This window comes from Lipophrys pholis (genome assembly GCF_963383615.2).
Source record: "Lipophrys pholis genome assembly, chromosome: 8".
In the NCBI taxonomy this organism is placed as follows: Eukaryota; Metazoa; Chordata; class Actinopteri; order Blenniiformes; family Blenniidae; genus Lipophrys; species Lipophrys pholis.
This window is the reverse complement of record NC_137630.1, coordinates 31,120,558-31,134,530: the sequence shown is the minus strand read 5'-3', so window position 1 is coordinate 31,134,530 and position 13,973 is coordinate 31,120,558. Positions and strand designations below refer to the sequence as shown.

Here is a 13,973-nt window from a genome sequence, read left to right as displayed (position 1 = left end):
CAATGACAAAATTTGCTTTTTCACTTCACTTGAAACCGTGTAAACGGGGCCTTAATAACTCGCTGCTCCTGATGTGCAGCGGAGAGTCTGTCTCAGTCTCACCTTGAAGAGCTGGACGCCGATGCAGGCGAACATGAACTGCAGCAGCGTGGTGACGATCATGATGTTCCCGATGGTCCTGATGGCCACAAACACACACTGGACCACATGCTGCAACACAACCCAGTCAAACATCGGTCAAAACGTTTCTTTGAACTACGATCGGATAATGTGTTCATATTTGATTTTTTTTAACAACTTTTTTTCTTGAAATCAAATAACCTCAAAGTCCCGGCCTTATGTAGCCGAGGGGCACAAGTTACCTTGAGTCCTTTGGCTCTGTTGATGGCCCTGAGAGGTCGGAGCACCCTGAGCACTCGCAGGATCTTCACCACTGAGATGGCGCTCGAGCTGCAGAGAGACAAAGTCTTTCATTTGAAAACCCTGCTCCACTTTTGAAACAATCAATACTTCGATCTGGGACACGATTCGGGGGCGGGGGCCCTGGTTGCAAATCACTGGATAAAGTTTGGCGTTGCAACACAACACCACCTGCTGGTTAAACAATGTAATTGACATTTTGGTACTGACTGCAGGAAGAAGGAGACGAGCGAGACGCTGACGACCAGCAGGTCCAGCAGGTTGAACCAGTTCCTGCAGAACGAGCCCTGATGGAGGAAGGCTCCGTGGACCGTCATCTGACAAAGAGACAGAAAGTCAGGAAAAGATGGTGAGATGCAGAGATGGAAAATCACAAAAAAGACACACAGACAAAATCAGGAAAAGAGAAAAATTCAGACACAGAGAGACACAGAGAGAACAGAGAGACACAGAGAGACATAGAGAAACAGAGAGACATAGAGAGAACAGGGAGACACAGAGAGACACAGAGAAACACAGAGAGAAGAGAGAGACACAGAGAGACACAGAGAGACATAGAGAGACATAGAGAGAACAGGGAGACACAGAGAGACACAGAGAAACAGAGAGAACAGGGAGACACAGAGAGAAGAGAGAGACACAGAGAGACACAGAGAGACATAGAGAGACATAGAGAGAACAGGGAGACACAGAGAGACACAGAGAAACAGAGAGAACAGGGAGACACAGAGAGAAGAGAGAGACACAGAGAGAAGAGAGAGACACAGAGAGACACAGAGAGACACAGAGAGAAACAGAGAGAACAGAGAGACACAGAGTCTCAACGCTGCAAGAACTTTGATAGAACAGTTAAGATGGAGCTTTTTTTTTACCTTTAAGAGAATCTCCACAGTGAAGATGGAAGTAAAGGCGTAGTCTGCATAACCCAGAATCTGAAACACACACACACACACCCACACACACCCACACACACACACACACACACACACACACACACACACACACACACACACACACACACACACACACACACACACACACACACACACACACCATTTCAAGTTCTGTTATTATCAAAAGTTGCTAACAGTGGAGATTTAAAGATAAAACTACTCGTCTGTGAATCTGTGTGTGTGTGTGTGTGTGTGTGTGTGTGTGTGTGTGTGTGTGTGTGTGTGTGTGTGTGTGTGTGTGTGTGTGTGTGTGTGTGTGTGTGTGTGTGTGTGTGTGTGTGTGTGTGTGTGTGTGTGTGTGCGTGTGTGTGTGTGTGTGTGTGTGTTTGTGTGTGTGTGCACGTTACCATATGGTTGTGTATAGGTGTACATGAATGTGTTGGTGCATATGTTTGTTTGTATGTGTAACTGTTAGTACATGAGTGTATTAGTGCACGTGTCTGTTCGTGCGTGTGTGCGTGTGTGTGTGTTTGTGTGTGTGTGTGTGTGTGTGTGCGTGTGTGTGTGTGTTTCCTCTTTAACCCGGTTAGTCAGTGACCCACTTTGCATTCTTCTTCTTCTCCTCATGCTGCTGCTGGAGTGTAATCTGCACTCCCAGCTGACACACACACACACACACACACACACACACACACACACACACACACACACACACCCTACAGCGTGATCCACCGAGGTGCATCTGTGACAGCTTCATCGCCGCCCATGTGGGCTCTGATTGGCTGTGGAGTTTGAGGACGGCGCTGGACTCACGTTGTTCCTGAAGGAGTGCGCTCTGATTGGATCCTCGGCGGCCAGCGAGCAGCTGCTGAGGATGATGAAGACCAGGATGAGGTTGGTGAAGATGTGGTGGTGGATCAGAGTGTGGCAGCCCACGCGGATCCTGCAGAGTGAAGCACCAACACACAATCAGTCATGTTTTCATTGGCTCCGTGCACCGTTGTTGTTTAAACGAACATCGATAACTCAAGAAGGTGGTGAGGGAATGTGGCATGGTGAAGGAGTGAGACCTGGTTAAAGGAGTGAGACCTGGTGAGCGAGTGTGACACGGTGAGGGAATGTGGTATGGTGAGGGAGTGAGACCTGGTGAACGAGTGTGACACAGTGAGGGAATGTGGCATGGTGAAGGAGTGAGACCTGGTGAAGGAGTGAGACCTGGTGAACGAGTGTGACGCGGTGAGGGAATGTGGCATGGTGAAGGAGTGAGACCTGGTGGAGTAAGACCTGGTGAAGGGGTGAGACATGGTGAATGAGTGTGACACGGTGAGGGAATGCGACATGGTGAGAGGGTGAGACATGGTGAATGGGTGAGACATGGTGAGGGGGTGAGACACACTCACGGGTTGGTCTTGCTGAGGCAGAAGAAAGCGCTGCCCTCTGGGATGGGGAGAATTTTCTCTTTGGGCGGAGTCAGGTCGGCCATCTTTAACTGGACTCCTCCATCTGAGAACAGAACACAGGAATTTTAAAACTCGAACCACAAACGAAGAACAGCTCATCAGGAGACAGAATAGCTTGTTACAGCCGGATTCCCGCTGAGCTTTCTGATGGTTTTTTAGATAGATTCAAACTGTTTTCTGAGACGGTTTCTGGATGGTTTTGAGCCACATTTTAACTGGTTTTTAACACTCTTTTAAAGACTGTTGTGATCATCTTGAAACTGTTTTTGAACTGGTTTTGGGCAGTGTTGGGGCTGGTTGTGGACTGTCTTTGGGATTCTTTCTTGGACTGGCCTATAAACTGGTTTTGGACTGGTTTCTTTCTTGTTCTTGGACTAAATATTGACTGATTTTTTGCTTGTTTCCTACTTGTTGACTGTTTTTGAACTGGTTGTGGACCAGCTATTGAATTCCTTTTTGGGATGACCTTTTAACTGTTGTCGGACTGGTTATTAGCTTGTTGTTGGATGAAATACAGACTGTTTTTCAACTTTTTTTTTTAAGGTGTTCATTTGATCCTGCAATATACAGATTCTTCTACAGAGTCAGCTTGGCATAAATATCCAGCAACCCGGCTCAAAACCAAGATGTTTTGTTCTCATGAGTCCAAATGCAAGTTTTCACTGTGATGACGTTAGTGCTGTGGTTCATTTTGTCAAATGAAGAACACCTAAATGAAAGCTTTACAGGGGTAAATACAACCGGATTCTTTAAACAATCAACATTTGGCTGGAGACTCACCATCTTCTCCTTCAGGAAGCTCCTCTTCCTCTTCGTACTCGGTGTCTTCGTCAATGTCGACCTGCAGGAGACAAAAAAGACATGAAACCAACTGATTGCAGATCTTCAAATCTGATGTGTTTTGCCAGTTTCACCACCACACTCACCTTCACCTGTCCTTCCTCAGGCTCCACCCCTTCCTCCTCCTCCCCAGCTTCCTCCGTCTTCTTCCTGAAGCAAACACAAGGAAACCGTAAGACGGCGAAATCGTAACACTCTTCATCCCTCCACCTCTTCATCATCACTCACTCTTTGGCCTTGTCATCTCCGTCTCCCCCGGCCAAGTTGTCCACAGCGATGGCCAAGAACACATTGAGCAGGATATCTGATTTTCATTAAGGATGCTGCTGTGTAAACCATTGTCTGTGAACATGTCTGATAACTGTTGTTTGATGGCGAGAGGGCGGGGCTTACTTCCACTATCCTCTGCCATCGACATAGGTAACACAGAGGGTAACAAACTGACAAAATACAGACTATAATGACTTGTTAAACACTCTTTAAGTTGTTTTTAACAAATATATAACTCATCTGTAACCTGTCTATAACCCATGCAAAACCAATGTTTAACCAGTCTGTCACAACAGTTTAAGTAGTGTATAATCCACCTATAACCACATTTTAACCAGTATATAACATATCCATAACCACTCCTCTACAACCCATCTTTAACCAATCAAATGCCAGTTTGTAATCAATCTTAAACTCGTCATAATAAGTCAACTAGTGTATCGTTAATCTAGAACCACATGTTAACCAATCTAGTCAGCCTATAATCCATAAATAATCTCTCATTAACCAGGCTATAAATCATTTACTGTCAGTTTACAACCAATCTTTGACCATTCCAGTCAGTCTATAACTACTGTTTAACTAGTTTATAACCACTCTATAATCAACCAATAATCACTTTTTAACCAGTATATAACACATCAACGACCACTCCCTAACTGGTCTCGATCACCCATCTTCAACCAGTCTAATGCCAGTTTGTAGCCAGTCTATAACCAGTCCTTAGAAAGTCTAACACGAATGTGAAACTAGTTTTTAACTAGTCTCCAAGAGGTCGTTAACAAGTCGAACACTTCTGGAATCCACTGGGATCCGTTCTGAACACCATCATCTTAGAACGTAAGGAAATAAGAACAAACAATGACAGACATTTCAAGTTACATGTGTGTTGTTTAACAGAGAGGGCGGGGTTTACTGCTGCGGTCTGTTGCCATGGATACAGTTACCACAGATGAAGAGGATGACGAAGTAAATGCAGACTATCATGCCTGGAAACACGGGGCCGCCGTACGCCATGATGCCGTCATACATGACCACGTTCCAGTCCTCGCCTGTCAGAATCTGAACACAACACACGCGTTGTCAGGCCACGCCCCCACCGGAGCGAGCCCGCCTCCAGATGTCGAACAGTTACCTGGAAGCAGGTGAGCAGCGCCTGCGGGAAGGCGTCGAAAGTACTACGTTTGGTCTGTGTTTCATCGAAGTTGAACTTCCCACCGAAGAGCTGCATGCCGAGGAGGGCGAAAATGATGAGGAAGAGGAAGAGGAGGAGCAGCAGCGAGGCGATGGACTTCATGGAGTTCAGCAGGGACGCCACGAGGTTGGACAGAGCCGTCCAATGGCTGCGCACAGACACAGTGATGTCAGAGGAGAGGACAGACAACATGGTTGTGCTCACGGCAGACTCTATCAGAACTATAGTTTTATAACCAGTCTTTACTCAGTCTGTATTTAGTCTTTTACCACTTTCTAACTAGTCCCTAACCAGTAACTGTGTCTACATCAACTCTATAATCTATATAACCAGTCCATAACAAGTAACAGTGAGTCCACAACCATTCTATAATCGCTCTTTAACCAGTTGAAAACGTATTCATAACCACTCTTCTACCAGTCTATAAGACATCTATAGGTGTATGACAAGTCTACAACTAGTCTTCAGCTGGTCAATAGTGAGTCTACAACCACCTTTTTTCAGTCTACACTCAGTTTATAACCACTGTTTAACCATTCTAGTCAGTCCATAACCCGTCAATAACCACTCCTCACCGGGTGACCTTGAAGATACGCAGCAGGCGGACGCAGCGCAGCACAGAGATACCGAGAGGAGGCATGATTTCCAGCTCCACCAGGATGGTCTCCATGATGCCGCTGCACACCACGAAGCAGTCGAAGCGGTTAAAGAACGCCACGAAGTAATGAGCCAGACCCAAACTGTACATCTTCAGCAGCATCTCCACCGTGAAGAGAGACAGCAGCACCTTGTTGGCAATATCTGAGACACACACACACACACACACACACACACACACACACACACACACACACACACACACACACACACACACACACACACACACATTATCTTTCAGCAGTCTCAAACAAGCCTAAAAACAGTCCAAAACATCTACAGAACCAGTTTTCAAAATCAACCGTCAGTTGATAAATGTAACCTATAATAAAGGAATTAAGTGCGTAAGTCTAAAACAAGTTGAGAACAATATGAAGCTGGTCTAAAACAAATCCAAAACAAAGATATTTAGAGTCTGTCCAAGAGTACCTGGTAAGAAAGTAATCCAAAAGTATCAACGTCAGTCAAAAACAGCTGTAAGGCTGTTGGACGTGAACGTAGCGCCAACGCAGAGGCTGTGCGGAGTCAGTTTGCGGCAACGCTAGCCTTCGCATATCATTTGCGTGTATTATGGCATTTAATACTCATATCAGTACTCTGTATCGGCAAGTAGCTAAAGGTTAGTACTGTCCTGTTGAAAAGGGGTATCAGTGCATTCCTAAAGTTGTCCAAAACTAATTCAAGATGAGTAAAACTGGTGTACTGCTAGTTTAGTCTAAAAGTAGTCCCAAATCAGTCTAAAACAAATCGACTATCAATAAATGTCATCAAAACCGTTAAAAACCTCAACTGGCCAAGATCAGTACAAAGACGTCAAGAACCAGTCAACTAGTTCATTCCACGTCTCTGAGCCGCGACAGCCTGTCACCAGTGAACCAGATCTGGTTAAGGCAGAATAATTAGTTACCCTGGACTTCTGTGAGCCAAACGGGTTGGTCATAGTGCTCAGAGGCACTGAGGGCGGTGTTGAGGAAGACGAGCAGCAGAACCACCCAGTAGAAGGTGACGGATTTGACAGCGGTGCGACAGTTTCTGCGACAGACTCGATTCCACCTTCGCAACGTCCGACTGGTTCAGACAGAGAGAGAGAGAGGGAGAGAGAGAGAGAGAGAGAGAGAGAGAGAGAGCGAGAGAGAGAGAGAGAGAGAGAGAGAGAGAGAGAGAGAGAGAGAGAGAGAGAGAGAGAGACGTGATTCTGGTGAGAAGTGACTTTTTAATGTGTCTGTTGAAGGGCTGACGATCAGCGAACTCACCAACAGCCGATCTTCATCATCCGAGCGCTGAAACGTGAAAGAACCCAATCAGTTCAGAAGCTCAGTCATGGTGGAAACGGGCGGGACAGAAACAAATTCTTACCTCAGCGACGCCCCTGCACCATCACCTCATCAAACAACAGCTGAAATACTTTCTTTGTCATATCTTATAAAGATGAATTTCTTTTCTGTGAGGATAAACTCTTTGGGTTTACACACTGAGAGTTTGGCGTCCATTTACTCTACAAAGCCATTTTCCATGTAACTCCCCTGGTACCCAGTCTTAATCATTTTTATTTTATTTTTACTTTTTGATGGATTTACTTTTCTCTTTGGCCCGAGGTGCTGCCATTTTCCCCTTGTGCTGCTTATACCTTGTGTATCCTGCAGATAGGATGTTTCATGTGTTTATATCAAAGTTCTTTAGTATTTTATGAGCACTTTAAGAAGTCTGTAAAAAGCTGGTTCATAGGTGAGAGTGTTACCAGCAGGCCTGGCAGCAGTTGGTGTGCTCTTCATCGATGTTTTCGGTGTTTTCAGAACCCGTTTCACTGGCGGGAAGACTCGCTGTGGGACAAATATCAAAAAAAATATAGAATGTTTAAACGTGACCGTCTTTATATTTTACTGCAGAAACTTTATGAATTATGAATCAGGATCCAGTTGTGGCTCTGATCTGAACCAGTTCGAACTGTGTGAATGGGTTAGAATTGATCTGGTCCAGCCTGGTCGGTACAGGTATGGTCTGGTAGGGATTGTGGTTTTGGTGCTGTTACTATAGTGACTGCTGTCAAGGTTACAGAGGTTTATCTCGTACCTCAACAGGGTAAACAGGTCTGACCTGGTTTAAACTGGTCTGATCTAATATAAACTGGTGTAATCTTTTTTAAACTAGTCTGATCTGGTTTAAATTAGCCTGATCTGATTTAAACGGGTGTGATCTGGTTGTTTTGTTCTGGTGTAAAGGGGTCATATTATGCTGCTTCCTCCTGGTCCGGTCGGTCCAGAAACCTTCAGTATTCTAAGTTTCTAGCTCCTCCTTGATTTTCCTCCATTTGAATATTGGATCATAGGAGCTGCATTCAGAATCTGCTGTGTCTGTGTGAGCTGGACTGGCTCCGCCCACAGATGCCCATCTTGGGAAGAGGAGGAAGTACTTCCTCTCGTGGTGCCATGTGCCAGAGCAGAGCTGCCTAATTGTGGGAGGAGTCAAAGGGAGGGCCTACCTTGATTGTGATTGGCTAAACCCCCGATGACACTATATAGGGTTTGATTTCTGATTGGCTGGTTGGAGCAAGGCACTTTTTAAAACCTGAAACAAGCCAGGGAGAAAGAGGACAGACTGTCTTCACTTCTGGGACGTCAGTCCAGGTATGGGGACGATTATTACTGTTGGAAAACTTTCAGAAAATGAATTTTATATAATATGACCCGACCCCTTTAAACTAGTCTGATTTGATTCAAACTGGCCTTGTCTGGAGGAAAAATAGTCTTATCCAATTTAAGCTGATCTTATTTGTTTTAAAGTGGTTTGATGTGGTTGATGTGTTGGTTTTAGAATTAAAACATTGAAAGGGTTTGATTTATTGCTTATCTCCTGAGAATTTGTTAAAAAAAAAAACATTTCTGTACTTTACATTCTTTACATGTATTATTGATGCAAATTAATTTATTTTAGGTTGAAGAAGTTTTAGAGAAATATCATAAAATAAAATAAAATAAATTGTTTCTTAGATTTCATCTCACAAAAACTAACATTTTGTCCGTGAAGAACTTTTGTCTGTCAGTTTGAGTAGTGATGTAAATGTTGTGAGATATGAGCAATGTCACATTCTGTACGATAGTTGGAGGTTTTCTCACCGTGGGTCTCATTGGAGTGACTGAACCAGCCAAACTTCCCTCTCTTTTTATCCGACAGATCGCCTAGAGATGGCCCTGAGACACAAACAGAGGCGGGATGAGCAGCTGATGCAAAGACACATGCACAGGTAAACACAAACACATCGACCCAGAGAAACAACTCTGGGTAACTTACTGTTCACCCCATTAATCCTGCACTAACTCACACCTCCCGACTGAGACTACTGAGTTGGATTATTATCACAGTGACTGTCAAAATAAAAGTACCAAGTCCCAGGAGAACCTGGACTGGGAGTCATGACACCACGTAGGAACATTGTTCTGATTGTCTCTACTGAGCATGTGCAGAAGAACTACTTGCTATGGCCGTGGTGTGCATGTGCAGTAGCAGCATTTTGTCTAAACGTTTTTAAAAAGTTGCGTTTTCCCCCGTTTCCAACGAGACGGAGTCCGACTGTTTTCAAAAAGTTGTGTTTTCAGTGGCTCCGAGCGCCGTTGTCATGTAAACTGACACCCACTTTTTCACTTGAAAACGTTGTTGTGTAAACGTTGGCCCACGGTGGCGTTCACCAGGATTCAGTCGGTGCGCGAACTTTGACATTTTCATCACAAAGACTCTGCATTTTTTACTCATTGTTTTCAAATAGTACCGAGAACCAGAGAAAACCCCGCGTCGTGGACTCAGACTTCACCACAACGTGTCCCTGTCTTACGTGGTTTACCGTCCTCATCCAGCTCGTCCATGTCCTCAGCCTGGGTGATCCAGTCCATGTAGCCGCACAGGTCCTCCTCCATCTGCTGCTTCTCCCGCAGCTTCTGGAAGTCTCCGCGGGCCTTCGCCTTCTCCCTCTCCTTACTGAACTCCCTGCAACGTCCACACAACATTTACAACACGTCAAAACAGGAAGCACAACCCAAAGCGTCATTCAAAGCATCAAGTTGTTGTTTTTTTTCATGGTTTGGCTTTTAATTAATGGTTGAATTAATTATTTAGTCACTCATTATTCTTTTGACATTATCTATATTTGTTTGTTATTTTATTGTCTTTTTCTACTTTTATCTGTATATTTCATTTAGTTTCATATTTGTATCTTCGTTTCAGTTTTAATGGTTTTTATTATGATCACAATTTGACTTTATTTATTTATCATTTGCCAATATTTTGTCTTCATGTTTGTTTACTATGACCTTTTTTCATGTTAAGAGTTTACACAGGATCATTTTCAAGTGAATGCGGAAAACTTTCATTGTTTATACGAAAACGGATTTTGAGAACGGCTCTCAAGGTGGAACTTTTAGAAAACTCTCTGACTCCATCTCCGTGGTAACAGGGTGAAACACAGCCTTCTTAGTTTTATAGTTTTATGAAAACGACATAGTTTTCAGCGTTTATTCCGTCTTTGTGTAAACGGACATCGTGTTCAAGACATTGCCGCGTAAATGTGAAACCTTTCCGAAACCAAAGGGTAAAATCGATGCGTTTTCACAAAGTTACATTTCCCCCTGTTTCCACAGAGACGCAGTGGGATCATTTTCAAAAAGTTCCCCCTTGGGACCCGTTTTCAAAAATTTGCATTCTCAGTTGTCGTGTAAACGCACTCCCAACCCGCCATGAAGTTTTTGCGTTTTCACTTAAAAAAAGATTGTCGTGTCATCAGGGCGTCCTACACAAACTTGGCCGCTGGGCTGTGTGTGTTATTTAACCGTCTGCATGAGAGATAGAGTGTGTGCCGTAGTATAGAGAGTATCCAGGGATCAGTGCAGACTAAAATGTGCTGCTGGAAAAGTGTCGCTGGATGAGCTGTAAACTGATGGATGGTATTCTCCGTGCAGGTCAGGTGAGACTTGTTCTGCTGTGATGACGAACCCGCTGAGGACACCCAGAACCAGGTTGAGAACGAAGAACGAGCCGAAGATTACGAGGCTGACGAAGTAAACCCAGGGCAGCTCGAAGCCGATGGCGTCGTTCATCTGCAGACACACGGACGAGTGAGAACCGGCTCTGACGTAGCCTGGCGTCGGTGGCGAAGGCGGCGTGTTTTACCCAGTACAGAACGTCGGTCCAGCCCTCCATGGTGATGCACTGGAACACTGTCAACATGGCGAAGAAGAAGTTGTCGAAGTTGGTGATCCCTCCGTTGGGGCCGTCCCACCTCCCCCGACACTCGGAGCCGTTGATGGCGCACTGACGGCCGTGACCGGCGAAGGCACATGGCACCGGATCGTCCTCCACATAGTTATCTGAAGAGGTAAGAGCAAGAGAGAGTAAGATGTGACCAAAGTAAGTAAGAAACAACCAGAAAAAGAAAATTAGAATATGGTCAAAATGATGAAACTGATACAAAGGATTGCCCCTTTATTTCTCTTATTGTCTCATCAGGATTTATATTTTATTTATTTATTCATTCCAAAGGTCTGATTTGTTCTCACTTTACTACTGTGTATATTATTACCTTTTTGTGATACTTTATGTAAGATTTTCATGTTTTTGTATGTTGACCACATATTTGTTTTAGAATTTTTTTGCAAATATATTAGTTTGTTTTAATATTTCGAATACTATTTCAAACGTTTTGTTGTTATATAATTTTTTAATCATATTTTCCATTTGTTTTCAATGTCTATTATTTATTTACCCTATGTTTTCAACGTTTTTTCCGAATCTTTCCTTGATGTTTCGTGATCACTTTGTTTTTCATGTATTTTTTCATATAATTTTATTTATTGTATTTTTCATAATTTTTCTGTAAGTTTTGATTGTTTTGTATATTTCTTCCCACCTTTCCTGCACATTTTCATGATGATTTGTCTATATTTTTCTGCATGTCTTCATATATAGTCTCGACTTCTGTTTTCTCTATTTTTTCATTTTGTTTTTTCTACATGTCGGTACCCGTCTTCGTGTAGTAGCAGGTCTTGTGCATGCGTCCGATGAAGAGCTCGAGTCCGATGATGGCGTAGATGATGATGACAAAGAGGACGAGCAGAGCGATGTGCAGCAGAGGAACCATCGCTTTCATGATGGAGTTCAACACAATCTGCAGACCTGACACACACACACACACACACACACACACACACACACACACATACACACACACACACACACACACACACACACACACACACACACACACACACACACACACACACACACACACACACACACACACACACACACACACACACACACGAATCAGGACCCGCAACACATATTGCAATACCAGACTCCACCTCCTGGGGTCCCAGTTTTAGACCCTTGAGGTTGTGAACCTCATTGGTGCGGGGGAACAAGCGAACACACACACACTGACACACACTCACTGGGGACTCCGGACACCAGTCGGAGGGGCCTGAGCACTCTGAAGGCTCTCAGAGCTTTGACGTCCAGACCTCCAGGTTTTCCCGGCACGTGATGCGTCATTGCCTGCTCGCCAGTCGGCTTGTGGGTCATCGTTTCCAGGACGACGCTGAACAACCTGAAGAAGAAGAAGGTAACCACCAGTGTTGTGAATCACACGTTACAACCATAACTGTTACCATAACTGTACGACTTGCTGATTCATTTATATTCAATTAAATTTTATTTCATTTGTATAGTGCCAAAAACAGAAACTGGATTTACTCCCAGAGAGGATTCGATCACTGCTCAGTGTCCCACATGCAGGATCCTTTCCCACTGCAAAGTGGAGCAGAGTGTTACCATAACTACAGGCTTCTTCATCATCATTACCACCATCATCATCATCATCACTCTGAAGACATCCTGCAGCCAGGACACAACACATGCAGGACCTGCAGGGCGAGCTGTGAGCTCAGCAGGTGCTGCCAGGTGCTCGGGGGCAGAATCAGACCCCGTTTCCAACCTTCCAAGTGAAAAGTTTCAGAAAAGATTTGCATTTATCTGGCAATGTTTTGAAAACAAAGTCTGTTTACATGGAAACGCTGATAACGTTGCAGTTTTCATGTTGGGCCACTCGTCCGTGCTTTTGGTTAACAATGGGAGAAGACAGACATTCGTGTGGACAGACCAAGTTCGATTGCTGTTGTGATGATTGCCAACTATAAACTACCAACTCCCAGAAGAATGTGGACATGAAACTCTGGAGGCAAACACTGTTGTCATTGTCTATCTTCTCGCGGATGTGCTGATTAAGAACTATTTATTATGGCCGTGGTGCGCCTTCGAGTAGCAGCGTTTCCGCAGTCCAGATGGAGACGGATGCCGAGTGTTTTCAGAAAGTTACATCCCCCCCCCCGTGTCCACAGAGTCATAAAATTTTCAAAAAGTTCCACCTTGGGAGTCATTTCCAAAAAGTAAATTTTTCACTGGCTTTAAGCTCCATTGTCGTGTGACTGGACACCCAAAAGGCAACAAACGTTTTGCATTTTCACTTCTAAACATTGTCGCATAAACCGTCTCCCAGACCCCGTGTCTCAGGGCCCCCACTGCATCCTGGTCAGCAGGACTGTGGAACACTTTAGTCCAGAGTTCACTGTCTGAAATATCAAACCTGGTCCTGAGCCACGTCGAAACACCTGAATCACATCCGAAGCTCAAGACAGAAACCGAGGAGCAGAAAGTACACATCAAACCAGATAGCTAAAAAAAAAAACAAGCACCAGGACCTCTGAGGAGAACTGGGAAATGTCAACATAACTAGGATCAAGACATACATATAAAGAGAAGTATTATCTACAAAAATAATCAGACTGGAGAAAGTGTAGAGGATTCTATAGGGAGAACCACAATCAATTGAGAAATGTAAGATCAATAGAGACAAAAGCTCTTCGGAGAAAACCAGCAAACAGAACTGGGTTCTACAGAAGGAAACAAGACATATTGGAGGAACACCAAATCACAAGGACAATAAAGTTCAACGGGGAGATCCTGGACCTACAGAGACAAACCGGAAATCTATGTGGAGAACCAGTTTGGCCCAAAAGAAGCAGGTTCTACCAGGGTAACCAAGATCTACTGTCGGATGAATTCAGAGACGAGTGAACCGAAGAAGAATAAACGGAAAACACATCCACATGACAGAAGAATAACGGGAATCAACACAGAACTAAACAGGTTCTGTAGAGACAAACAAAGATCTTCAGGAAGAAACTAAATCCATCT

At 44.2% G+C, this 13,973-nt stretch overlaps 1 protein-coding gene across 1 annotated transcript in view; it reads right to left on the bottom strand.

Moving 5' to 3' along the window:
• cacna1fb (calcium channel, voltage-dependent, L type, alpha 1F subunit) overlaps positions 1-13,973 on the bottom strand; it is a 41,669-nt gene that overhangs the window by 13,504 nt on the left and 14,192 nt on the right. Inside the window, exons 6-26 of the mRNA XM_080470489.1 lie at positions 12,173-12,327; positions 11,742-11,894; positions 10,893-11,089; positions 10,716-10,819; positions 9,562-9,713; positions 8,849-8,923; positions 7,474-7,555; positions 6,989-7,015; positions 6,643-6,803; positions 5,654-5,879; positions 5,019-5,226; positions 4,825-4,945; positions 3,842-3,917; positions 3,700-3,763; positions 3,554-3,614; positions 2,714-2,816; positions 2,127-2,256; positions 1,293-1,352; positions 631-737; positions 363-450; positions 103-210 (exon numbers count right to left, since the gene is read on the bottom strand). Of these exons, the coding sequence (XP_080326615.1) occupies positions 103-210; positions 363-450; positions 631-737; positions 1,293-1,352; positions 2,127-2,256; positions 2,714-2,816; positions 3,554-3,614; positions 3,700-3,763; positions 3,842-3,917; positions 4,825-4,945; positions 5,019-5,226; positions 5,654-5,879; positions 6,643-6,803; positions 6,989-7,015; positions 7,474-7,555; positions 8,849-8,923; positions 9,562-9,713; positions 10,716-10,819; positions 10,893-11,089; positions 11,742-11,894; positions 12,173-12,327 (2,458 nt within the window). The remainder of the gene's footprint in view (positions 1-102; positions 211-362; positions 451-630; positions 738-1,292; positions 1,353-2,126; positions 2,257-2,713; positions 2,817-3,553; positions 3,615-3,699; positions 3,764-3,841; positions 3,918-4,824; positions 4,946-5,018; positions 5,227-5,653; positions 5,880-6,642; positions 6,804-6,988; positions 7,016-7,473; positions 7,556-8,848; positions 8,924-9,561; positions 9,714-10,715; positions 10,820-10,892; positions 11,090-11,741; positions 11,895-12,172; positions 12,328-13,973) is intronic.